At 44.4% G+C, this 26642-nt stretch overlaps 1 protein-coding gene across 1 annotated transcript; it reads right to left on the reverse strand.

Moving 5' to 3' along the window:
- Positions 1 to 10697: 10697 nt before the first annotated feature.
- Positions 10698 to 25314, reverse strand: LOC132777319 (C-type lectin BPL-like). The gene is made up of 6 exons (XM_067468407.1): positions 25226 to 25314; positions 22314 to 22386; positions 21177 to 21271; positions 16736 to 16876; positions 13677 to 13791; positions 10698 to 10916 (listed from the first exon to the last, which is right to left on the reverse strand). The coding sequence occupies exons 2-6, from the start codon at positions 22378 to 22380 to the stop codon at positions 10846 to 10848; spliced, it is 489 nt and encodes a 162-aa protein (XP_067324508.1). The 5' UTR covers positions 22381 to 22386; positions 25226 to 25314; the 3' UTR covers positions 10698 to 10845.
- Between the last annotated feature and the right edge of the window lie 1328 nt (positions 25315 to 26642).

The raw sequence follows: 26642 nt of genomic DNA on the forward strand, positions 1-26642 counted from the left end.
TTCAGAAGTTCCCCCTGTCCCATTTGGAGGGTTTTTTAGCGTATTGCGCAATCGCGTCCGCCATTAACGAATCGATTTGTTATTGTTTCGAAATTGTTTCGTAATTTCCGAAATTTCGTAAATATCGAACTTTTTAAAAGAAAAAATTCGGAATTCTTTTAAATAACGAAACGCAAAAACCCCCAAAAAACGAATCGAGTTTAGAAACAAATTTTTCCGTGGTTGGACAGCCCTAGTAACCAACCCACCTCCAGTGAGGAGTTTGAGGGGTTCACTGGGGATTGGCAGCCAGGGGATTCTTGGCAGGATCTGAACCCTGACAATCGTTGGCAGAGTTGGAGGGATGGGCACTCAGCTGCAGGTTTGGGGGCAGCTGAGAGTGATGGCGAGAGGGTGGGGAGCTCATCAAGCTCTGAGGAAGAACTTTGAGATAAAAGGGGATTCAGTTTGGACTATACTTCGCAGAAGGCAAAGTGTCTTTATAAGACATAATTCTTTGTGCTGCCAACTTTCAACCTTGGGTCCTGGGCTACAGCTTCGTGTGTTCCTGTACTCCTGTTTCCTCGTGATTACAGCATTCCAGACTTATTTACCAACGGATTGACCTCGGACTGGTTTGACTACGCATTTGGCTTTTCTGGACTTTAATATCTTGTGAATGGATTGTGACTGAAACATTTCTTAGTTTTGAAACCACGTTTTTCCTGCTTCTGTGACTGCATTTTGATACCATTTCGATTTTCAAGCAGTTTGCTTCAGTTTTTGTTTAATTCGGATTATAAGGCAGCATTATAATCCAGATTATATTTTTGTTTCTTGTAATGACTTCTTTGTGATGCCAAATCACTCCTGAGACCCTTAGCACTGAAGTTAAGTGCTTTGCAGGTCCATTTGTATGCAATAAAGCTGTGTTTGAACCTTTATTTTGTGTCTGGCATTGTTTAAGGCTTCTGGGTCCTGACAACGAGAGAAAAGACAAAGTGTTGGGGTTCAGCCTGAGTTTGAACTTGAACCTGATTCTCTGTTTGTTCCTCCTGATGCTAATGAAAGTATATTTACTGATGCTAATGAACATGTACCTTTTGATGCCAATGTTCCTGAAATTAGTGAGGAAGGAACTTCTGTAGATTTGGAAAATGAAAGTACCAGTGTTCCTGAGAATGTTTCAGAGGGAGACCTTGAACTTTCCCTCCCTTCTGCACCTGTTAACTGTAATGACAACAGAAGGGGCCACATTTGGGAAGACAGAAGTAAAACACTCAGTTTGCGTCAATCCTCCCGAATTCAAGAATTAAAAACATTGGCTTCAAAACAGAAGGGCGGTTCACGGAACCAATTCTTGAGTTTTAATTGCCTGACGCCGGGCTGACTGTCTCAGTTCAGGCATCGTTTCAGAATTAATGAAGACCTTGGCAGTTCTCCCGGTTCCCTGGCCATAGTTTGGGAGGATTTCTAGGATATCAAGTACGGTTAGTGGATTGCTAACAGGTTCCAGCATTTCACAGTGAGGCTTTTGGTTTTGCTTTGTCCATTTAAATTCATGTTTGCTGATTTTGCTGTGGCTTTTGACTTGCATTTTTCCTTTATTTTGTAACCATTTTTCTTCAATAAAAAAGGATTGTTTTTCACAGCCAAGTGTGGTGGAGAGTTATCTTAGGCCTCGTTCTCTGCTCTGGATTGCAACACAAAGATCCACCTGATCTCTGTTGAAATTCATGTTGTCAGTTTGGGCCCAGCTTTCTAATCTATTCACTGTGGAAAGGGATGCATTAACTAATAAGGCAGGATACACCTCGGTTTGTGATGCTCTCCCATCTTTTTCTTTCTTTGATGCCTTTGCAGAGAGGATTTTGGCAATGGTCTGACCACTCAGCATTCAGTTACACATCTTGGAACTACGGGAAACCCAACTATAAGGGCCCAAAGGCCTGTGTCCATCTCTCAAGCAAGTCAGGTGAGACTGAGCTCATAGAGCGTGCACATGGGGACTGGTTGGGGGAAGGTACAGGTGTAAATTGTCTTGGGCATGGACAGTTCATTTGGTCAATGTAGAATGGATGTGAACAGTTAGTGGTGGAGGGAATGGTGTCCCACATGTGGAACCTTTGAGGTGGACCATAATGAAGCTAGAGCCACATGTCAATGTGTCCTCCATGCATTGTACCTTTAGTTGATACCACTTACATTACTGCCATCCCTCATAGTCTGACGATGATGGTCCTCCAAGGTCGGTGTTCTGTTGGTGGGTCCTTAGGTGACTGTGGAGCCCAATTCTTGATTTGCATCTCCTCCCGCAGTGAGGGCATTGGTTTCCAGGTGGAAGGCAGTCCCGGTCGGTGTTGGCTTGACGCACCTTCCTCTTGGCACGTTTCTCTCTTTCACCCTTCATTCGTGCCTCTTCAAACTCCACAGCACTGCTGGCCACAGCTGACCTCCAGCTGGAGTGCTCAAGGGCCAGGGCTTCCCAATTCTCAGTGTCTATGCCAGAGTTTTTAAGATTGGATTTGAGCCCATCTTTCAATCTCTTTTCCTGTCCACCAACATTCTGTTTTCTGTTCTTGAGTTCGGAGTAGAGCAACCACTTTGGGAGACGGTGGTCGGGCATCCGGACAACATGGCCGGTCCAGCGGAGTTGATGGCAGAGGACCATTGCTTCAGTGCTAGTGGTCTTTGCTTCTTCCATCACGCTGACTTTTGTCTGCTTGTCTTCCCAAGAGATTTGTAGGATTTTCCGGAGGCAGCCCTGATGGAATCGTTCCAGGAGTTGAGTGTGACGTCTGTAGACTGTCCACGTCTCACAAGCATATAGCAGGGTTGGGAGGGGAATAGCTTTATAAACAAACACCTTGGTCTCCCTACGGATGTCCCGATCCTCAAACACTCTCTGCTTCATTTGGGAAAAGGCTGCACTCGCAGAGCTCAGGCCGTGTTGAATTTCAGTGTCAGTGTTGACTTTTGTGGAGAGGTAGCTGCCAAGGGAGGAGAAATGGTCAACATTTTCTAATGTTACACCATTAAGCTGTATGTGCCACACCATTATTCAATTCGATAACGAGATTGCATACTTACTTACTTAGGGGATCCCTCATTGGATGAGTAAGATGGTCTTCCATGATGGGTTTCCTTGTGGATTCGTAGGTAGCTGTGGAGCCCTATTCTTGACCCGCATCTTCTCCCACAGTGAAGGCATTGGGATTGCATAATCCTAGTATTATATAACTCTGTTGTCATTGTGTATCTTCAAGTTGTTATGGAGATCCAAAGGGGACTCTATCATAGAATTGTCTGGGGCTAAGAGAGTGTGACCCATCCAAGGTGGGCTTCCATGGCCAAATAAGGAACTGGACCCTGGTCTCCAAAGTCATAGTCCAATGTACTCCATGCTAGTGGATATTTGTGCTATGCTGAGATGGTGTTGGATTTTGTAGTCCAAGAACAAGGACTACAAAAAGGTTTCACCATCAGCAAAGACCAGGAGACTTCTCATGGAAGAAATCTACTTCTCATGGAAGTGACTTTGTCCAAACTTCCCAAGACCCAACAGCTCTGGCCCAGGACATTAGATGCTTAGGATGAAGGTCAAATTCACCACATTCCAACCTCTGAGGATGCCCGCCATAGATGCAGGTGAAACATCAGGAGAAGATACTTCTAGAACATTGCCATACAGCCCAAAAAACTTACAACAACCCAATTCCAAGTAGACTTCACCTTCAGAAGCTAACCAGATTAGGACCTGGATTTGGGGTGTTGAAAAGGATGCAATGCCCAGGGATAGGGTTTGAGGTGTAAATCTACAACTCCCAGGATTCCACACTGTTGTCAAGCTGTATTAATTCTACTATGTAGATGCATCTAGATCCAATAAAGGACAATTCTTAAGAAGCAGAGGTCTACATATTCAACTTAAGTATATGTGTTAAATCTATGGAATTTCCTGTGTGTTGGCTTATTATTTACCAATTGACTCACTTATTACTTGGGATCTACCAACAGATCCATACCAGAAAGTATTCACAAGCTATTACTAAAAGTCACTTTGTGGTTTCCTTACAGGATTTTCAAAATGGAACGATGCTCCTTGTTCAATGCAGATGAACTACATGTGCATGATGCAACTCTTCTGAAAGCAGTTGTTCCTCTTGAATTAATAACAACATTTGACACAAGGAATAAAGCCAAGGAAAGTCCCAAATCCACAAGGTGTGGCCCTCATATCCAAAACCCTTGTCTTTGTGATGCTGGGGATTTGGGCCAGAGTTTCTCCAAGTAAAGCCAATAAATTGCCTTCCAAGCCTGTTTCTGCTCTGTTTCTGGTTTCGCTTTCACATTTGCTCAAAGCTGGATGCTCACAATATGCTCAAACCGAACTGACGCAGTTTTACCCTTTTCGACTATCATGTTCATTGATTTCCTCCCATTGGCTGTGATATGCATAAGGTTACAGTTTCAAGATGGTAGAGTTAGGATGATGCATCCTAACTCTAGATTTTAAAAAGCTCATGCAGAGAGAATAGTCCAGTGTTCCCTCGCTAATTCGCGGTTCGCTTTTTGCAGATTCGCTGTTTCGTGGGTTTTTGCCTCCTGGCAACGATGGAACGTGGAAGGGGGTTTCGCCCTTCCCTTTGGGAGACAGGCAGCCTATCATAAAAGAGAGGGAGAGAGGAGATACAAAGCAGTATGTAAATCACGGCCTTCTAGCCCCTTCCTTATAGCTAGGGGAAAAAAAGATGTGCAGTGACTTCAAATCTCTCCTCACTTCAGCCTCACCCTCTGAATGTGCTCTCTCCCCCCCCCCCCCTCTCTATATGCCTTGGTTGATCAAAAATGGTCCAAAACTTGTTTCAGATGTAAGTGTTGCAATCCAGAGCAGGAAACGAGGCCCTAAGATAACTATCCACTAGGGCTGCGCAATTCGTTTCGTTAATTCGTAATTCGTTAAAAAATTCGTTAATTTTTGAATTACGAAACGATTACAAAACATTTTTTTTAACCTGGAAGTGTTTTTAAATATCAAAACGGCAGGCGCCAAAAAATTTTGTATTTCCATCCATTTTGGAAATACTAAGATGGCCGCCTGCCGATGCTTGCTGAGAGGGGCGAGCGAGCGGCGAGCGAGAGGGGCGAGCGAGCTTCCTGTTTTGGGTCAAGGCGAGGGAGGCGAGCAGCTGCCCTGCGCTGGAGCAGGGCGCCCGAAGCAGTAGCAGCTGCTGCTGGGCTCCTCCAATGCTGATTGATGGCTATTCCCCCCCTGCCTGTCCTTCTCCCAACGCCTGGCGCGATGCTGACATCGCTCTCTCACTCTCTATCCCTCCTGAGGAGAGGGAACCTGTGTGTGTGTGTGTCCCTGTGCTTCTTAACCAGCCCGAGCGGCTCGCTCTGTTCGTTCCCTTGCACTCAGTGCCTCTGCTGGATTGATAGCTAGCTACCCCCCCCCCCCCCGGCTGCTTCTCTGCAAAGTCACTCTTTGGAGAAAAGCAGGGTTCTCTCTCCTCAGGAGAGATAGTGACTGCAGAGAAGCAGGCGGGGGGATAGCTATCAATCCAGGAGAAGCACTGAGTGGAAGGGAAGAGAGCGAGCCGCAGGACACACACACACACAGGTTCTCTCTCCTCAGGAGAGATAGAGAGTGACTTTGCAGGCAGGGGGGGATAGCCATCAATCCAGCAGAGACAGCGAGAGGAAAAAACACAGGAACACACATACCTGCATTCTATCTCTCATTTCTCTCTGAAGCCCTGCCCCAGCATAATTTATGCCAGTATCCTGTCCCTTCTCCAAAAAAAAGGGAGGGGGGAAAGGAGGAGGGAGTTCTAGCGTTCTCTCTACTCACTCCCCCACTCCTCCAGTTTCCCGGGCTTTGAGGCTTCATGGATTCCGTAAAGCAGCAAAGAGAAGAGAGAAAATTCTCTGCTGACACCTACAGGCGCATAGCTGCAACTGCAACTCAGGAAAACTTAAATTTAAAAAATATTTAAAAAATATTGAAAAAAAAAGGGCGCCATCTTTACAAAATGTTTTGTAAATATTTACGAAATTTCGTAAATAACAAAACATTTTTTGGGAAAGTTTTGTAAATATTTTAAATATCGAAACAAAAAAACACCCCAATTACAAATCGATTTTAGAAACAAATTTTTTCTTGATCAAACAGGCCTACTATCCACCACACTTGACTGTGAAAAAACAATCCTTTTTTATTGAAGAAAAATGGTTACAAAATAAAGGAAAAATGCAAAGTCAAAAGCCACAGCAAAATCAGTAAACATGAATTTCCATGAACAAGATCAAAAACCCAAAGCCACACTGTAAAATACTGGAACCTGTTAGCAATCCACTAACCGTACTTGGTGTCCTAGAAATCTTTCAAGACGATGGCCAGGGAAACCGGGAGAACTGCCAAGGTCTTCATCAGTCTAAAACGATGCCTGAACTGAGAAAGTCAGCCCGGCGGAAGGCACTTAAAGCCGAGGAATTGGTTTCGTGAAACGCCTCCCTGCTTTGAAGCCGTTGTTTGTTTTTCTTTTAATCTGGAAGACCTTCGCAAGCTGAGTGATTGACTCCTGTCTTGCCAGATCTGGCCCCTTGTATTCCCATTAAGGTTCCCAGGTGCAGAAGGGAGTGAAAGGTCATGGCTTCCCTCTGAAACATTCTCATGAACACTGGTACTTTCATTTCCCAAATCTACAGAAGTTTCTTCCTCACTAATTTCAGGAGCATTGTCACTAATTTCAGGGTCATTGACATCAAGAAGTACATTTTCATTAGCATCAGGAAGTACATTTTCATTAGCATCAGTAAATATATTTTCATTAGCACCAGGAGGTACAAACAGAGAATCAGGTTCAAACTCAGGCTGAACCCCAACAGTAGGGGGCACTGGTGGTTCGATTCTAATCAATTCCAATTTTCACAGAAAAAAATGTTCAAAACTTTTTGAAACTTCAGAGACTTCCGAATCCTTCCTTACTGGTTTGAAAGTGTTATTTCCTGTTTCATTGGGTGGTCTTTACTTTGAAAGTGGTTGTTTTACTCCAGAAGCGGGGGGGGGGGGGGAGGGGCAAGCAATGGGGGAAAATTCATCCACTCTGGTTTAAAACACTTCCCAGACTTGAGACAGAAGCAAGGGGAGATGAGAGGGAGGAAATTTATCCACTCTGGTTTAAAACACTTCCCAGGCTTGAGACAGAAGCAAGGGGAGATGGGAGGGAGGAAATTCATCCACTCTGGTTTAAAACGCTTCCCAGGCTTGAGACAGAAGCGAGGGGAGATGAGAGGGAGGAAATTCATCCACTCTGGTTTAAAACGCTTCCCAGGCTTGAGACAGAAGCGAGGGAAGATGGGAGGGAGGAAATTCATCCACTCTGGTTTAAAACGCTTCCCAGGCTTGAGACAGAAGCGAGGGGAGATGAGAGGGAGGAAATTCATCCACTCTGGTTTAAAACGCTTCCCAGGCTTGAGACAGAAGCGAGGGGAGATGAGAGGGAGGAAATTCATCCACTCTGGTTTAAAACTCTTCCCAGGCTTGAGACAGAAGCGAGGGGAGATGAGAGGGAGGAAATTCATCCACTCTGGTTTAAAATGCTTCCCAGGCTTGAGACAGAAGCGAGGGGAGATGAGAGGGGGGAAATTCATCCACTCTGGTTTAAAATGCTTCCCAGGCTTGAGACAGAAACGAGGGGAGATGGGAGGGAGGAAATTCATCCAGTCTGGTTTAAAACTCTTCCCAGGCTTGAGACAGAAGCGAGGGGAGATGAGAGGGAGGAAATTCATCCACTCTGGTTTAAAATGCTTCCCAGGCTTGAGACAGAAGCGAGGGGAGATGAGAGGGGGGAAATTCATCCACTCTGGTTTAAAACGCTTCCCAGGCTTGAGACAGAAGCGAGGGGAGATGAGAGGGAGGAAATTCATCCACTCTGGTTTAAAATGCTTCCCAGGCTTGAGACAGAAGCGAGGGGAGATGAGAGGGGGGAAATTCATCCACTCTGGTTTAAAACGCTTCCCAGGCTTGAGACAGAAGCGAGGGGAGATGAGAGGGAGGAAATTCATCCACTCTGGTTTAAAACGCTTCCCAGGCTTGAGACAGAAACGAGGGGAGATGGGAGGGAGGAAATTCATCCAGTCTGGTTTAAAACGCTTCCCAGGCTTGAGACAGAAGCGAGGGGAGATGAGAGGGAGGAAATTCATCCAGTCTGGTTTAAAACGCTTCCCAGGCTTGAGACAGAAGCGAGGGGAGATGGGAGGGAGGAAATTCATCCACTCTGGTTTAAAACGCTTCCCAGGCTTGAGACAGAAGCGAGGGGAGATGAGAGGGAGGAAATTCATCCACTCTGGTTTAAAACTCTTCCCAGGCTTGAGACAGAAGCGAGGGGAGATGAGAGGGAGGAAATTCATCCACTCTGGTTTAAAACGCTTCCCAGGCTTGAGACAGAAGCGAGGGGAGATGAGAGGGGGGAAATTCATCCACTCTGGTTTAAAACGCTTCCCAGGCTTGAGACAGAAGCGAGGGGAGATGAGAGGGAGGAAATTCATCCACTCTGGTTTAAAACGCTTCCCAGGCTTGAGACAGAAACGAGGGGAGATGGGAGGGAGGAAATTCATCCACTCTGGTTTAAAACGCTTCCCAGGCTTGAGACAGAAGCGAGGGGAGATGGGAGGGAGGAAATTCATCCACTCTGGTTTAAAACGCTTCCCAGGCTTGAGACAGAAGCGAGGGGAGATGAGAGGGAGGAAATTCATCCACTCTGGTTTAAAACGCTTCCCAGGCTTGAGACAGAAGCGAGGGGAGATGAGAGGGAGGAAATTCATCCACTCTGGTTTAAAATGCTTCCCAGGCTTGAGACAGAAGCGAGGGGAGATGAGAGGGAGGAAATTCATCCACTCTGGTTTAAAATGCTTCCCAGGCTTGAGACAGAAGCGAGGGGAGATGAGAGGGAGGAAATTCATCCACTCTGGTTTAAAACGCTTCCCGGGCTTGAGACAGAAGCGAGGGGAGATGGGAGGGAGGAAATTCATCCACTCTGGTTTAAAATGCTTCCCAGGCTTGAGACAGAAACGAGGGGAGATGAGAGGGAGGAAATTCATCCACTCTGGTTTAAAACGCTTCCCAGGCTTGAGACAGAAGCGAGGGGAGATGAGAGGGAGGAAATTCATCCACTCTGGTTTAAAATGAATTCCCAGGCTTGAGTCGAGGCCAGGGACCAGAAGCGGGGAAACGTTGAATCATTTCCAACTCACTTACTGCTTCGTAACAGAAATGGCGGAAAAGGCTTTGGAAGGGCAAAGAGACTTCCGGTTTCCTCAAAAAACTTCGAAATCGCTTCAAAAAGCAAATCTTTCCAAATTTATTCCGAATTATGAAGATTCCGACCGGACCTAATCATGCCTAATATATCATCCCTACTTTGAGGATTTTCACTTTTTGCGGGTGGTCCTGGAATGTAACACCCGCGATAAGTGAGGGAACACTGTATTTTCCAATGTGTTTTTCCAATCTCCACAGTTAAATTTGCAAATTGTGGGCACACCCAGCTCCCAAAGAGTATCCAAGAAAATGAGTTAGACTTCCAAGAGTGGGACTTCACATAGCTGATATTAAAGTCCTGGGATTTGTAGTTCAGTAAGATACTAGCACTTTCCTATAAAGACTCCATTGTCCAATGGCATTGAACCACAGCAATGAAAGTGGCATGAAAGTGCATTAATTATGCAGTGTAGAGATAATTGAGACCAAAAGGGGCTAACATTCCAAGACTCAGATCCTAATCCAACACTTACTGACTTGGCCACGGTGGTCCACGCTTTGGTTACATCCTGTTTAGACTACTGCAACGCTCTCTACGTAGGGTTGCCTCTGAAGACAGCCCAGAAGCTGCAGCTAGTCCAACGCTCGGCAGCCAGACTACTAACGGGTGCTGGGTACAGGGAGCACACCACTCCGCTGTTACACCAGTTCCACTGGCTGCCATTAGCTTCCGAGCACAATTCAAAGTGCGGGTGTTAACCTATAAAGCCCTAAACGACTCCGGCCCTGTTTAACTCTCCGAACGTATTCTCCCCTATGAACCATCAAGATTATTAAGATCATCTAGAGAGGCCCTGCTCTCGGTCCCACCGGCCTCGCAAGCGCATCTGGTGGGGACGAGGACAGGGCCTTCTCGGTGGTGGCCCCTCGACTCTGGAACTCTCTCTCCCTGTTTACCTCTCCGAACGTATTCTCCCCTATGAACCATCAAGATTATTAAGATCGTCTGGAGGGACCCTGCTCTTGGTCCCACCGGCCTCGCAAACGCATCTGGTGTGGACGAGGACAGGACCTTCTCGGTGGTGGCCCCTCGACTCTGGAACTCTCTCCCACTGGAGATCAGAACCGCCCCGTCTATCCTGACATTCAGGAAACAGGTGAAGACGTGGTTATGGAGACAGGCATTGGACGAGTGAGCCAGATATGGATGGAGGATGATGAACAACGAGTTAGCGTGACGACTGACCATTGTAGTTATTGAATGTAATTGCTGTTTTAATGTTTTGGTGTAAAATGAATTATGATGTTATTATTAACTGTATGTGATATTATGGTTGGAAACCGGTCTGAGTCCCTCAAGAGAGGCGAGAAGGTCAGTATATAAAACTTTTAAATAAATACATTACTAATAGCAATAATAAAGAAAGGGATGAGCAGAAAGTTATCTGTGGTTTAAAAGAATGTGTTTATTGCGACCTTTGCCCAGAGAAAGCTTAACCACATCCAAACAGGGCCAGGATATTATTGGAGAGAGAAAGGATCAAGCCAAGGAGAAGTCCTAGCAATCTGGTGTTGATGACCAGGAGATGCCTTGGCCTTTCTTAGGAGGAGCTGAACTTGCACAGATAGGAAGCCTTTTCGTCGCACTCGACAGCAGCCCATTCCTTATAACCTAAAAGATAGGAAAGAAATCATAGAATCATAGAATCCTAGAATCAAAGAGTTGGAAGAGACCTCCTGGGCCATCCAGTCCAACCCCATTCTGCCAAGAAGCAGGAATATTGCATTCAAATCACCCCTGACAAATGGCCATCCAGCCTCTGCTTAAAAGCTTCCAAAGAAGGAGCCTCCACCACACTCCGGGGCAGAGAGTTCCACTGCTGAACGGCTCTCACAGTCAGGAAGTTCTTCCTAATGTTCAGATGGAATCTCCTCTCTTGTAGTTTGAAGCCATTGTTCCGCGTCCTAGTCTCCAAGGAAGCAGAAAACAAGCTTGCTCCCTCCTCCTCCCTGTGGCTTCCTCTCACATATTTATACATGGCTATCATATCTCCTCTCAGCCTTCTCTTCTTCAGGCTAAACATGCCCAGTTCCCTAAGCCGCTCCTCATAGGGCTTGTTCTCCAGACCTTTGATCTGCTACCTCTTCCCTGTGGCTTCCTCTCACATATTTATACATGGCTATCATATCTCCTCTCAGCCTTCTCTTGTTCAGGCTAAACATGCCCAGTTCCATAAGCCACTCCTCATAGGGCTTGTTCTCCAGACCCTTGATCATTTTAGTCGCCCTCCTCTGGACACATTCCAGCTTGTCAATAAACCCCTGGAAGCCCCTGTTCTTCTTGGCCAAGTCCTCCACTGACCAAAGATGGGCCCACCTGGATCATCTGACAGTGACATCACAATAGTGCTTTTTTGCAACTGCACAATGAATGTATGCAGTTCATAAAAGCAAAAACTGCATTCCAATACTGCAATCGTTTGAAGCTTCATCTTATTGTCATACATCTTATTGTCCACAAGGACCCCAAGATCTTTTTCATAGAGCAGTACATGTGAAAAAGATCTTGGGGTCCTCGTGGACAACAAGTTAAACATGAGACAACAATGTGATGTGGAGGCAAAAAAGCCAATGGGATTTTGGCCTGTATCAAGAGGAGCATAGTGTCTAGATCTAGGGAAGTCATGCTACCCATGGGTTGTTTTAGGCTTTTTCGGGCTATATGGCCATGTTCTAGAGGCATTCTCTCCTGACGTTTCTCCTGCATCTATGGCAAGCATCTTCAGAGGTAGTGAGGTCTCTGGAACTCTCTCCCACTGGAGATCAGAACCGCCCCATCTTTCCTGACATTTAGGAAACAGGTGAAGACTTGGTTATGGAGACAGGCATTTGACGAGTGAGCCAGATATGGATGGAGGATGATGAAGAACAAGTTAGTGTGACGACTGACCATTGTAGTTATTGAATGTATCTATGGCAAGCATCTTGCATCTCTCAAGCATCCTGCATCTATGGCAAGCATCTTCAGAGGTAGTGAGGTCTCAGACCTCACTACCTCTGAGGATGCGTGCCATAGATGCAGGCAAAACCTCAGGAGAGAATGCCTCTAGAACATGGCCATACAGCCCAAAAAAAACCTAAATCAACCTAGTGATTCCAGACATGAAAGCCTATACATGCAACCCATGCTCTATTCTACCTTGGTCAGACCACACCTGGAATCACACTGTGCCCAATTTTGGGCACCACAATTGAAGGGAGATGTTGAATGTAGAATGTATCCAGAGGAGAGCAACTAAAATGATCAAGGGTCTGGAGAACAAGCCCTATGAGGAGCGGCTTAAAGAGCTGGGCATGTTTAGCCTGAAGAAGAGAAGGCTGAGAGGGCCATGTATAAATACGTAAGAGGAAGTCATAGGGAGGAGGGAGCGAACTTGTTTTCTGTTGCCCTGGAGACTAGGAACAATGGCTTCAAACTACAAGAGAGGAGATTTCATCTGAACATGAGGAAGAACTTCCTGACTGTGAGAACCATTCAGCAGTGGAACTCTCTGCCCCGGAGTGTGGTGGAGGCTCCTTCTTTGGAAGCTTTTAAACAGAGGCTGAAAATATGGTTGAAATTACCATATTTACTTGAGTCTTATGAGCCATCAAATCTAAAGTGCACCCCAATTTGGACCAGGTTGTGGTGCAGCTGGTTGGAAGTCAGCTGCATTAAAATCACTACTGACTGAAAAGTATTGAGTTCAAAGCCAGTCCGGGTTGGAGTAAGTTCCTGATCATTTGTCTACCTTGCTGTTGACCTTTGCAGCCTGAAAGATAGTTGCATCTCTCAAGTAGGAAATGTAAATACCTCTTATGTGGGGAGGCTAACTTAACTAATTTACAACACCATAAAACTCTCCAGCAGCGTGCAAAAGAATGAGGAAGTACTCCATTGGTGTCACAAGTGGACAGTGAAGCAACAGCTCCCCCGGTGGCCAGAATTCAAAAAGCATACCCTTATGAAGCTGGAAAATTAAATAGCCTCTGTATGTCTGTCTATATGTGTTGTGTGTCTATGGCATTGAATGTTTGCCATGTATATGTACATTGTGATCCTCCCTGAATTCCCTGTGGGGTGAAAAGGGCAGAATATAAATACTGTAAAATAAATAAATAAATAAAATTTTTGAAATCTTGAAACCCAAAAAAGTATTTGCCATATAACACGAATCTAATGTGCACCCTACTTTTGTGAAGGCAATTTAGTTTTTAAAGAGGTGAGCATTAGAATTGAGTAAATACAGTAATTGTTAGCATTTAGGCTTTGGTGTCCCAGTTCATCTGCACAATTGTCACCGTTGAAGACAAGGATAGTCCATTTAATGCAATGGTTTTCACTCTGCAACCTGGATATAGGAGTCTGACCATGAGGTGGACCTCTCCTTACTCTTAAAGTCAATTAGATGGACGCAATTCTTGAAGATTGTGAAAGTCTCAGGTTCAAACTGAGCCCATGCCTTGAACGTCACTCTGGAGCCATCCGTCCAGTAAAATATTCGGATCTGCAAAAAGAGACAAGAAAACAGAATATTTGCCAAGGAAACAAATTATTATTATTATTATTATTATTATTATTATTATTATTATTATCCTGCTTTCTCTCTCTACAAAGAAGACATCTTCTACTCATCTGCCATCCATTTGCACCCAATCCCAAAATTATCAAGGCAGAAGACTGCTTCAGAGAGGTCAACTTTAGGCTCAGATCCAAGGCTGGTCATTAGTAAAGGAAAGAGGCACCATTTGCTTCCATCTATCCATCCACCCCACTTAATCCACACTATTGCTTCTGGCAAACTAGAGCTTTATACTGTATCACTTCCAGGATTTGGCTGAAATATAGCCAAGGTTTGTAGGGCACTGTAGGCCTGTTCATGTAGGGGGACCCAAAGTGCCCAAATTTGGAGGACTTGAGGTGAAAATCCAGCCAAAACTTAGACAGGCGAAGGTGCTTCAGGGTTCTCCTGGGTTAGGAGACCACCAAGTGAAATTCTCAGGCTTGCAAGCAGTCTGCATATCATGGTTCCTGCTCAAGGCCCCTTAAAAGACCTATAGATGCCCTACACTGATGTTGGAAGGACACCAAAAGAAGTCCTAAGGCTTGAAAGCAACCTGCACGTTATGGTTCCTGCTCAAGGCCCCTTAAAAGACCTATAGATGCCCTACTTTGATGTTGGAAGGACACCAAAAGAAGTCCTAAGGTTTCAAGCAGCCTGCACATCATGGTTCCTGCTTAAATCCCCCTTAAAACACCTATAGATGCTCTACACTGATGTTGGAAGGACACCAAAAGATGTCCCAAGGCTTGAAAGCAGCCTGCACATCATGATTCCTGCTCAAGGCCCCTTAAAAGACCTATAGATGCCCTACACTGATGTTGGAAAGACACCAAAAGAAGTCCTAAGGCTTGAAAGCAGCCTACATATAATGGTTCATGCTCAAGGCCCCTTAAAATATCTATATATGCCCTATATTGATGTTGGAAGGACACCAAAAGATGTCCTAAGGTTTGGAACCAGCCTGCACATCATGGTTCTTGCTCAAGGTCCCTTAAAAGACCTATAGATGCTCTACACTGATGTTGGAAGGACACCAAAAGAAGCCCTAAGGCTTGAAAGCAGCCTGCACATCATGGTTCCTGCTCAAGGCCCCTTTAAAGACCTATAGATGCTCTTCACTGATGTTGGAAGGACACCAAAAGAAGTCCTGAGGCTTTCAAGCAGCCTGCACATCATGGTTCCTGCTTAAGGCCCCTTAAAAGACCTATAGATGTCCTACACTGATGTTGGAAGGACACCAAAAGAAGTCCTAAGGCTTGAAAACAGCCTGCACATCATGGGTCCTGCTCAGTGCCCCTTTAATGACCTATAGATGCTGTACACCAATGTTGTAAGGACACCAAAAGAAGTCCTAAGGCTTTCAAGCAGCCTGCACATCATGGTTCCTGTTCAAGGCCCCTTTAAAGACCTATAGATGCTCTATACTGATGTTGGAAGGACACCAAAAGAAGTCCTGAGGCTTTCAAGCAGCCTGCACATCATGGTTCCTGCTCAAGGCCCCTTTAAAGACCTATAGATGCTCTACAGTGGTTTTGGAAGGACACCAAAAGAAGTCATATGGTTTGAAAGCAGCCTGCACATCATGGTTCCTGCTCAAGGCCCCTTAAAAGACCTATAGATGCCCTGCACTGATGTTGGAAGGCGAACAAAAGATGTCCTAAGGCTTTCAAGCAGCCTGCACATCATGGTTCCTGCTCAAAGTCCCTTTAAAGACCTATAGATGCCCTGCACTGATGTTGGAAGGCGAACAAAAGAAGTCCTAAGGCTTTCAAGCAGCCTGAACATCATGGTTCCTGCTCAAAGTCCCTTTAAAGACCTATAGATGCCCTGCACTGATGTTGGAAGGCGAACAAAAGAAGTCCTAAGGCTTTCAAGCAGCCTGAACATCATGGTTCCTGCTCAAAGTCCCTTTAAAGACCTACAGATGCCCTGCACTGATGTTGGAAGGCGAACAAAAGATGTCCTAAGGCTTTCAAGCAGCCTGCACATCATGGTTCCTGCTCAAGGCCCCTTAAAAGACCTACAGATGCTCTACACTGGTGTTGGAAGGACACCAAAAGAAATCATAAGGCTTGAAAACAGCCTACACATCATGGTTGCTGCTCAAGGTCCCTTTAAAGACCTATATATGCTCTACAGTGGTTTTGGAAGGACACCAAAAGAAGTCCTAAGGTTTGAAAGCAACCTGCACATAATGGCTCCTGCTTAAAGCCCCTTTAAAGACCTATAGATGCTCTACACTGGTATTGGAAGGACACCAAAAGAAGTCCTAAGGCTTGCAAGCAGCCTGCACATCATGGTTCCTGCTCAAGGTCCCGTAAAAGATCTATAGATGGTCTACACTGATGTTGGAAGGACACCAAAAGAAGTCCTAAGGTTTGAAAGCAGCCTGCACATCATGGTTCCTGCTCAAGGCCCCTTAAAAGACCTATAGATGCCCTACACTGATGTTGGAAGGACACCAAAAGAAGTCCTAAGGCTTGAAAGCAGCCTGCACATCATGGCTCCTGCTCAAGGTCCCTTTAAAGACCCATAGATGCCCTGCATGGCTATTGGGAACCCACCAAATGAAGCTCTAATGTTTGTACGCATCCTGCATATCATGGCTCCTACTCACAGACCCTTTAAACCCCATAGATGCCCTAGATCTCTGTTCTTCACCATGTAAAGAATTTGCACTCATGCATCACTGCAAGCAACCAGAGCTCCTTCCCACATCAGTTAAACACAACACTAGTAGAAAGCTGCTCTTGCCGCTCCATGTTTTTTCTTTTATGATTGGAACACCATTCTTCCTATAAACAGAACTCATTTGAGATCCCTGCATTCTTCTCATTTCTTGATTTGATCAAGCCAACCTATGGAAATTACAGCCATTGGCATTTACCCGGTATTTGTCATGGAGTCCGATCCAGACATATTTGATGTGCTTGTGGTTGGTGATGATGTGATTAGAGATCACCTCCGACTCTACCCAGCTGGGGATGGAGGCCAGGTGACCATTGGTGCCGTAGCTCTTGCAGTCTTCCTGAAATGGAGAGAAGAAGAACGTTAAGACATGGGCAATATATGAGTGGGCAGGATGAGTATCATCTTTTTGCTTTTGCTCTCTTCTTGATGTGTATGCAAAGCTTTGCTGTAAGTACCACTAGTCACAAAGTAGTTGAAGGCATGTGATGATAACAACAACAACAACAGTGGTATGATGTGATACTGATGGATAGGACTGAAATGTCAGCTCAGGTGAAACATGGAGCTGAGAAATTCTTATTTGGAGTCTATGTGACCAGAATGTAGCCAAACGTTGGTTGTTGTTTAAGAGGATGTGCTCAGGGTCTGGAAATGTAGGTAGCCAAAACCTCTGGTTATTGATCCTGGGCACTTAATATTGCATTTGCAGCATTTGAAGTGCTACTTTGATGACAAAGCTCAGTAAACAATACAGGGCATGGGGAGACATTGGCTATTGCCATGATGGAGTTGATTAGGCCAATTAAAACAGATCAGCATACAGAATCATAGAATCATAGAATCATAGAATCCTAGAGTTGGAAGAGACCTCCTGGGCCATCCAGTCCAACCCCATTCTGCCAAGAAGCAGGAATATTGCATTCAAATCACTCCTGACAAATGGCCATCCAGCCTCTGCTTAAAAGCTTCCAAAGAAGGAGCCTCCACCACACTCCGGGGCAGAGAGTTCCACTGCTGAACGGCTCTCACAGTCAGGAAGTTCTTCCTCATGTTCAGATGGAATCTCCTCTCTTGTAGTTTGAAGCCATTGTTCCTTTGGGTCCTAGTCTCCAAGGAAGCGGAAAACAAGCTTGCTCCCTCCTCCTCCCTGTGGCTTCCTCTCACATATTTATACATGGCTATCAGATCTCCTCTCAGCTTTCTCTTCTTCAGGCTAAACATGCCCAGCTCCTTAAGCCGCTCCTCATAGGGCTTGTTCTCCAGACCCTTGATCATTTTAGTCGCCCTCCTCTGGATACATTCTAGCTTGTCAATATCTCTCTTGAATTGTGGTGCCCACAATATTCCAGATGTGGTCTAACCAAGGCAGAATTGAGCATGGGGAGCATAACTTCCCTGGATCTAGACACTATGCTCCTATTGATGCAGGCCAAAATCCCATTGGCTTTTTTTGCCGCCACATCACAGTCCTGGCTCATGTTTAACTTGTTGTCCACGAGGACTCCAAGATCTTTTTCACACGTACTGCTCTCGAGCCAGGCATCCCCCATTCTGTATCTTTGCATTTTGTTTTTCCTTCCAAAATGGAGTATCTTGCATTTGTCACTGTTAAACTTCATTTTGTTAGTTTTGGCCCAACTCTCTAATACAGTTGTAAAGAAGTCCATAGAGATGACACCATGAGTGACCACATCGGGTGCCACCAACCCCATGGCTCAAATGTATAAATATGTGAAAGGAAGCCACAGGGAGGAGGAGGGAGCAAGCTTACTTTCTGCTTCCCTGGAGACTAGGACGCAATGGAACAATGGCTTCAAACTACAAGAGAGGAGATTCCATCTGAACATGAGGAAGACCTTCCTGACTGTGAGAGCCATTCAGCAGTGGAACTCTCTGCCCCGGAGTGTGGTGGAGGCTCCTTCTTTGGAAGCTTTTAAACAGAGGCTGGATGGCCATCTGTCAGGGGTGATTTGAATGCAATATTCCTGCTTCTTGGCAGAATGGGGTTGGACTGGATGGCCCAGGAGGTCTCTTCCAACTCTAGGATTCTAGGATTCTATGAATATGGACTAGAATCTCGTTGGTCAGTCCCAGCTAAATGAGATATGCTGGAACCATTGTTGAAAGGTGGGTCAATATGAAGACAAATCAAATTGACTCAGTAGAACTATTTAATTGTTCATGTGTGCCCTCAAGTTGTTTCCAATCTATGGTGAACCCACTACAGGATTTCCGAGGCAAGATTTGTCCAGAGAGCATTTGGCATTGCCTTCCTCTGACGTTGAGTGAGTTGGCCAAGGTCACCAAAAGGTTTCCTAAAATTGAACATGTATTTGAATCCTAGTCTGCAAGGTTCAAGACTAGGCATCCTCAAAATGTGGCCGTCCAGTTGTTTGGGTCTCCAATGCCTAGAATTCCTGACCATTGAACAAGCTGGCAAGGGCTTCTGGGAATGGGAGGCCAAAACAGCTGGAGGGTTGCAGGTTGAGTATGCCTGTTTGTAACGATGTGTAACTTTTATTCTTATGGTTATGTGTTGTTTAAACAGTAGTTAATAAATGGTAAGTATGTAGGATTATATTTTGTTAGAGATGGTGGCTGGTTTGGCTTGAGCTGAGTTGCCATAGCAACGGGGGCAGAGCCAACTGTCACTTCATGGGGCAGCTGTTTGAAATAGGCAGTCTGTAAGCCGGTGAGCTACAGGGAAGACTGATTTCTCTAGTGGGAGAATCAGGGAAGAGTCTGTGACTATTAGAGTTGCAGAAAGGACTGAAATCTCTAGGTGGGGATTCAGGGAACTAGTCTGTGACCAAAGAATTACAGGAGAGGTAGTTGATCCTGTGGTGTGTGGAAAACCAGCAGGAATCCTATAGTTAGAGAACTATAAGAAAGACTGATTCTTTAATATTAAGAATCAGGGTTTGGCTGTGAGCCAATATAGTTAGATAAGTCAGGTGGCTTATTTGTAGTAAAAGAACGCTAGTTGAAGAAAGATATATCTACTCAAAGAAATCTCTTAAAGTCTGTACCTAAAGTTACTCATGAAACCTTACTAATGTAACCAATCAAGATTTGTGCCTCTTGTGAAGAAATAATTGAATATGTTATACTCCTGTTAAAAAAATTTGTTACTGTTCTCCTCAAGCCTTGCCTGATCCAGTTTCTCCTAAGTCAAACAGCCTACAAAAGAGGAAAGGTCAAATCAAGAACTAAATTAGAGCTATGCTATCAAATAAATAAATCCTTCTATAATTAATAGTCCCTTTATAAACCAACTCTTAAGCTGATATTGATCATTGCCCAGCTTTCCTCACAAATTTGGTGGCAGTAATTTTACGCCCCTTCAGACTGTTCTAGGCTAACATTCTAAACCAGATATCCTCAAACATGGCCCTCCAGCTGTTTGGGCCTCCAACTCCCAGAAGCCCTAATAAGCTTGTTCAATTGCCAGGAATTCTGGGAGTTGAAGGCTGAAACAGTTTGAGGATGCCTATTCCAAACTACACCATGCTGAGACAGAAGTGGGCTATAGTTGGGACTTAAAACAGGGCACAAAAATGATAGAAATCACACGTGGCCAAACTAGACCATGAGGGACAATTGAATCTCTGGTAAAATGGGGCTAAACAACTTGGAATGGAAAAAAAAAAGAGGGAAGGAAGGTGGAAGGAAAAGAAAGGGAGGAGAAAGGGAAGGAAAGAAAAGAAAGTGGAAGGAAATAGGAAGGAAGAAAGGAAAAAATGAAGGAGGAATGAAGGAAAATGAGGAAGGAAAGGGGGAAAAGAGAGGGAGAGAGGAAAAGAAAGCGGGAGAGGGGAGGAAGGGAAAGGAAAGGAAGAGGAAAGGAAGGAAAAAAGAGGAAAGGAAGGTGGAAGGAAAAGAAAGGGAAGAGAGAGGGAAGGAAAGAAAAGAAAGTGGAAGGAAATAGGAAGGAAGGAAGGAAGGAAAAAATGAAGGAGGAATGAAGGAAAATGAGGAAGGAAAGGGGGAAAAGAGAGGGAGGGAGGAAAAGAAAGGGGGAGAGGGGAGAAAGGGAAAGGAAAGAAAGAGGAAAGGAAGGAAAAAAGAAGAGAGGAAGGTGGAAGGAAAAGAAAGGGAGGAGAAAGGGAAGGAAAGAAAAGAAAGTGGAAGGAAATAGGAAGGAAGGAAGGAAAAATGAAGGAGGAATGAAGGAAAATGAGGAAGGAAAGGGGGAAAAGAAGGGAGGGAGGGAGGAAAAGAAAGAGGTAGAGGGGAGGAAGGGAAAGGAAAGAAAGAGGAAAGGAAGGAAAAAAGAGGAAAGGAAGGTGGAAGGAAAAGAAAGGGAGGAGAGAGGGAAGGAAAGAAAGAGGAAAGGAAGGAAAATAAAGGAAAAGGGGAAAGAAAGGGAAGGAGGAAGGGAGGAAGGAAAGGGGGTAAAGAAGGAAAAGAAAGGAAAGAAGGGAGGAAAAGAGAGGAAGGGAAGAGGGAAGGAAGGATGGAAGGAAAAGGGAAGAAAGCAAAGAAAGAGAAAAGGAAGGAGGAAGGAACAGGAAATGAGCATTGCATCACAGGCAGCAAACACAACAAAAACAAAGCACACAGCCACAGCACATAATGCATGGATGAGCCAGCCATCACAGGCTTTGTGTCAAGAAATGATGAGAATTGGATTGTACCTCTGCTTCATGCCAAGTTAGCTTTTCATAGAAGAGTCCATAGCAGTGGTTCTGGTAGGCCAGCCAACCATCAGGACAGGAAGCGGCATTTGTGCCTGGCAGAAGAGATGAAAAACACAATATGGGATTGAAGTCAGTAATCGGAAACTTCTCAAAGTACAGCAGACAAAAGATCAGTGCAAGAAAACTGCACTCCAAACCAGAGCTGACAGCTGGCAGAACAAAGCCTTGCATGGGCAGTTCCTTGACAAAATTGAAGGAAAAGTAGATAAGAAGAAGACCTGGTGATGGCTTACAAATGGAACCCCGAAGAATGAGACAGAAGAAGGCCTGATTCTTGCAGTCCAGGAGTTGGCAAGCAGAACCAAGGACATTAAGGCCAGGATTGAATAATCAGGTTTCTTTTTTTTTTGTCATGTCAGGAGTGTCCTGTTGTGAGAGAATTGGCCGTTTGAAAGGACGTTGATGAACCCAAATGCAGACTGTGCAAGGAAGCTAATGAAACAATGGATCATATCCTCAGCTGCTGCAAGAAAACTATTATTTATTTATTTATTTATTTATTTGCTTTATTTTTATACCGCATTTTTCAGCCTAAATCGGCGACTCAATGCGGTTTACAATGCAATTTATATAACAATGACAGTTAGATTAAAACACAACACACACGACAGACAATACAAGACAAAACAACGTGGTCATCAACGCCTCAGTAAAATCAGATTCCGTTCTCATAATCCTTCTACCATTCCTTTGTTCATTTATACCGTCTTCATGAGTTCAGTTTCCTTGTTGACCGAACGCCTGTTCATAGAGCCACGTCTTGACCCTCCTCCGGAACTCCAGCAACGAAGGGGCCTGCCTGATGTCTACGGGTAGGGCATTCCATAGCCGAGGGGCCACCACCGAGAAGGCCCTGTCTCTCGTCCCCGCCAGCCGCGCCTGCGACGCAGGCGGGACCGAGAGCAGGGCCTCCCCGGACGATCTTAACATCCTCGTCGGTTCATAGGTGGAGATGCGTATTATTATTATTGTTATTATTCTGCTTTGGTCAGGGCTTACCTGGAAAAACACTGGACTCCACAATTCAAGAAGGACATACATGTTGTCAAATATTCATCAAGGTATTTGACTTACCTTCCAGGAAGCAGCAGAGAGCCAAGAGGACAAAGAGGGCCAGACCGGGATGGGAGCGCCGCCACATCAGCCGCTGGGAAAGAGAAAGCAAGCAGGAAAAGTCTTGGAGAAGGAAGCTGCGTTGGCCCCAATCCAGTTGTGGTCCCAGCTGACATAAACCCATTGAACCAATGGGAATGGGGCAAACAAACATATAGGTAGATATGAATCATTCCATGGCTCTGCTTTTGTTAGTTCAAATTACACTATGTAACACGATTTTTCTTCCTGGGTAATAAATTTCATTTCCTAATTGGTTCTATCACAGTGTTTCTCAACCTGGGGGTCGGGACCCCTGAGGGGATCGCGAAGGGGTGTCAGAGGGGTCGCCAAAGACTAACAGAAAACACAGTATTTTCTGATGGTCATGGGGATTCCATGTGGGAAGTTTGAGACAATTCTATCGTTGGTGGAGTTCAGAATGTTTTTTGATTGTAGTGAACTATAAATCCCAGCAATTACAATTCCCAAAAGTCAAGCTCTATTTTCCCCAGACTCCACCAGTGTTCACATTTGCACATATTGAGTATTTGTACCAAGTTTGGTCCAGATCCACCATTGTGTGAGTTCACAGTGCTCGCTGAATACAGGTGAACTACAACTCCCAAACTCAAGGTCAATGCCCACCAAACCCTTTCAGTGTTTTCCGTTGGTCATGGGAGTTGTATGTGACAAATTAGGTTCAAAATCATCACTGGTGGAGTTCAGAATGCTCTTTGATTGTAGGTGAACTATAAATCCCAGCCACTAACACTCCCAAATTACAAAATCAATCCTCCCCCCAACCCCAATAGCATTTACATGTGGGTGCAATGGGTATTTGTGCCCAGTTTGGTCCAGTGAATGAAATACATCTTGCATATCTGATATTTATATTATGATTTATAACAGTAGGAAAATGACTGCTATGAAGTAGCAATAAAAACAATGTTATGGTTGGGGGTCACCCCAATATGAAGGACTGTATTAAGGGGTCACGGCATTAGAACCACTGTTCTATCATAAGAACCACTGTTCTATCATAAAAACATGGAGAAAGTTTATTAAACTGCACAAACTTTGTTCTTGTGGGAGGGTGTTCTGGCACAGCTTTACCAGGAGCTCCAACTTTATTTGCTTTGTAGGAAATGTTTGGTTGCAGTCCTGGGTCTCAGGGACTCTGCAGATAGGTGGCTTCCTTTGGTTGCAGTCATAGGGCAAGTCACCTGTCCATCATCGTTAAGTTTTGGTCCCGCCCCTTTCTCAGGGCAATTGGGAAGGGAAGGGAGCCATTTTTTTAGTTAGTCTCAGCAAGGAAAACTAATGTATAGGATGTGTGCAAGCTTCCCCTGTACAAAAGCTTCAACATTTAAGAATTTCCAGGAAACAGCCCTAAAGACCAAAGAACTCCAGCTGGAGAACATCTAAGCCTTTACTGGTAGGTCCACTCAGCTTTCGAGAAGCAGTTCGACCCAGTAGCGCAGCGTTTCTCAACCTGGGGGTCGGGACCCCTGGAGGGGTCGCCAGGGGGTGTCAGAGGGGTCGCTGAAAGCCATCAGAAAATACAGTATTTTCTGATGGTCATGGGGATTCCATGTGGGAAGTTTGAGACAATTCTATCGTTGGTGGAGTTCAGAATGTTTTTTGATTGTAGTGAACTATAAATCCCAGCAATTACAATTCCCAAAAGTCAAGCTCTATTTTCCCCAGACTCCACCAGTGTTCACATTTGCACATATTGAGTATTTGTACCAAGTTTGGTCCAGATCCACCATTGTGTGAGTTCACAGTGCTCGCTGAATACAGGTGGTTTTTTCCTCTCTGTTGTTTAGCTGTTATAATTTTAGAGTTTTGTAATACTGGTAGCCAGATTTTGTTCATTTTCATGGTCTCTTCCTTTCTGTTGAAATTGTCCACATGCTTGGGGATTTCAATGGCTTCTCTGTGTAGCCTGACGTGGTGGTTGTTGGTGTGGTCCAGCATTTCTGTGTTCTCAAATAATCTGCTGTGTCCAGGCTGGTTCATCAGTTGCTCTGCTATGGCTGACTTCTCTGGTTGAAGGAGTCTGCCGTGCCTTTCATGTTCCTTGATGCGTGTCTGGGCAATGCTGCGTTTGGTGGTCCCTATGTAGACTCTAAAACTCTAAAATTATAACAGCTAAACAACAGAGAGGAAAAAACCAGGCACAGATTAACACCTCCCAGCACAGATTTTCCCAGACTCAGGCAGGCCTTCAAATGCTAATGAAGGTGATCAGCTAAACATTCACACCTAACTGCAGCAGGGAAGAGCTCCTTGCCCCACCCCAGCCATTCCACAGATATATAAACCCATTTTTCCTACTTCCAACAGACCTTCTCAACCTCTGAGGATGCTTGCCATAGATGCAGGCGAAACGTCAGGAGAGAATGCCTCTAGAACATGGCTCTATAGCCCGAAAAAACCCACAAGAACCTAGTGATTCCAGCCATGAAAGCCTTCGACAATTATTTCGTATTGTTTCATAATTGGTTCAAAATTGTTTTGAAATTGTTTCGTAATTATTTCCGTATGTCTGGTGCAAGTTTTATAGTTGTTGTTTGTTTTATCAATGATAAAAAATAAATTATCACACCAACAGTCAACAACAGAGGGAGAGGGAAGCTTCAGAAGTTCCCCCTGTCCCATTTGGAGGGTTTTTTTTTAGCATACTGCGCAATCGTGTCCACTACTAACGAATCGATTCGTAATTTTACAAAATTTCGTATATTTCGAACTTTTTAAAAGGAAAATTTCAGAATTCTTTAAAAAAACGAAACGCAAGGGCTGCCCTAAAAACGAAACGAGTTTAGAACCAAATTTTTCCGTTGTTACCCAAGCCTAACAATCACCATAAGCCATTGAAAAAGACTTACCAACTGGTTGGTATCTCTCTTCCCCACTCAATGTGCCTCTTCTGAAGGCCACCTGGCACCACTGGGAAGAGGTCAGATGTTTGGAGAGCACTGCACACAATACATAAACAAAGCTCATTGAGCACAATGGTTTTGCACAGAAGCACATAAATAACGTTTTGCTTCTCTGGATGAACAACGAAGGACAAAAGGTACAGTCATCAGGAAGTCTGGAGAAAAATAACAACCTCAGAATAGGTTTCAGGATAGAAAGTGGATGTACGGTGGACTTTAGGAAGCTGAAGAGGGTGGCTTAACCAGAGAGGTGCGGACCAAATTGTCGGACACTAACTGCTGATGTCTTTTCAAAGAATATGGAGAACTATAAAGCTTTGAAATCAACACAAATAAAGCTGCTGTGCTGACTAAGAAGTATTCTTGTTATTACACTATGTAATGATTTTTCTTCCTGAGTTAAAAATGTCATTTCCTAATTGGTGCTATTATTAAAAAATTGGAAAAAGTTTATTAAACTGCAAAACTTTGTTTTTTTTGGGGGGGGGGGGAGGGACATCCTGCAATACATTTTTTGCTCTAGTTTTTCAATGAAGATCTCATTGGGTCTCAAGTTCTCAGCCAATTCAACATAGTTTCTAGTAGCCACAAAAATAAAGTTTCTGGAGTAGAACAGCTCCTTTCAAAGTAAGCATCACACTATTAAATAGGAAATAACATTTTCTAACCAGGAACAGGATATTTTCCGAATTTTGTTGAATAGCGTTATTTTTATTTATAATAATAATAATAAAACTTTATTTATACCCCGCTACCATCTCCCCAAGGGACTCGGTGCGGCTTACATGAGGCTGAGCCCACAATACCTCAATACAAGTAATAACAATCACAATACAAAGCAAAGCAATTAAAATAAATCTCAAACACAAATAGCATAAACAAAAACACAATGCACATTTAAAAAACTATGCCTTTCTCCCCATCAGGAGTCAAGGATGGCTCACAATAACAAGACACAACTCTACACTAATTAAAACAAAGCATATACATTAAAAAAAATAATTAAGTCATGGAGCTAACGTTAAAACACAACCGAGAGGATGTGGCTTGCCCAAAGTGATCAAATGAGCTTCCATTCCTGAACAGAGGGAATTCAAATATGGATCCGGTCCAACATCCAATCCACTACATCACAACATTGTAATGATGCATTTGTATATCCAGCCAAAGGAATTCCAGCCTACATGTTATTTTGAGGAGTCTGTTTCCATTAGATTTACAAACAGGATCCAGTTCACCATTTTGTTGTAATCTTTGTTGCTTCCATAGAACTGTACATATTTATTAATTATTTATTTATTATTGAAACGTATATGTGGCCACTCCCCTGGGGCTCGGAGCGGCTTACAAGAACAGGCTAAAA

The sequence above is a fragment of the Anolis sagrei genome, chromosome 5 (genome assembly GCF_037176765.1).
Source record: "Anolis sagrei isolate rAnoSag1 chromosome 5, rAnoSag1.mat, whole genome shotgun sequence".
Classification (NCBI taxonomy): Eukaryota; Metazoa; Chordata; class Lepidosauria; order Squamata; family Dactyloidae; genus Anolis; species Anolis sagrei.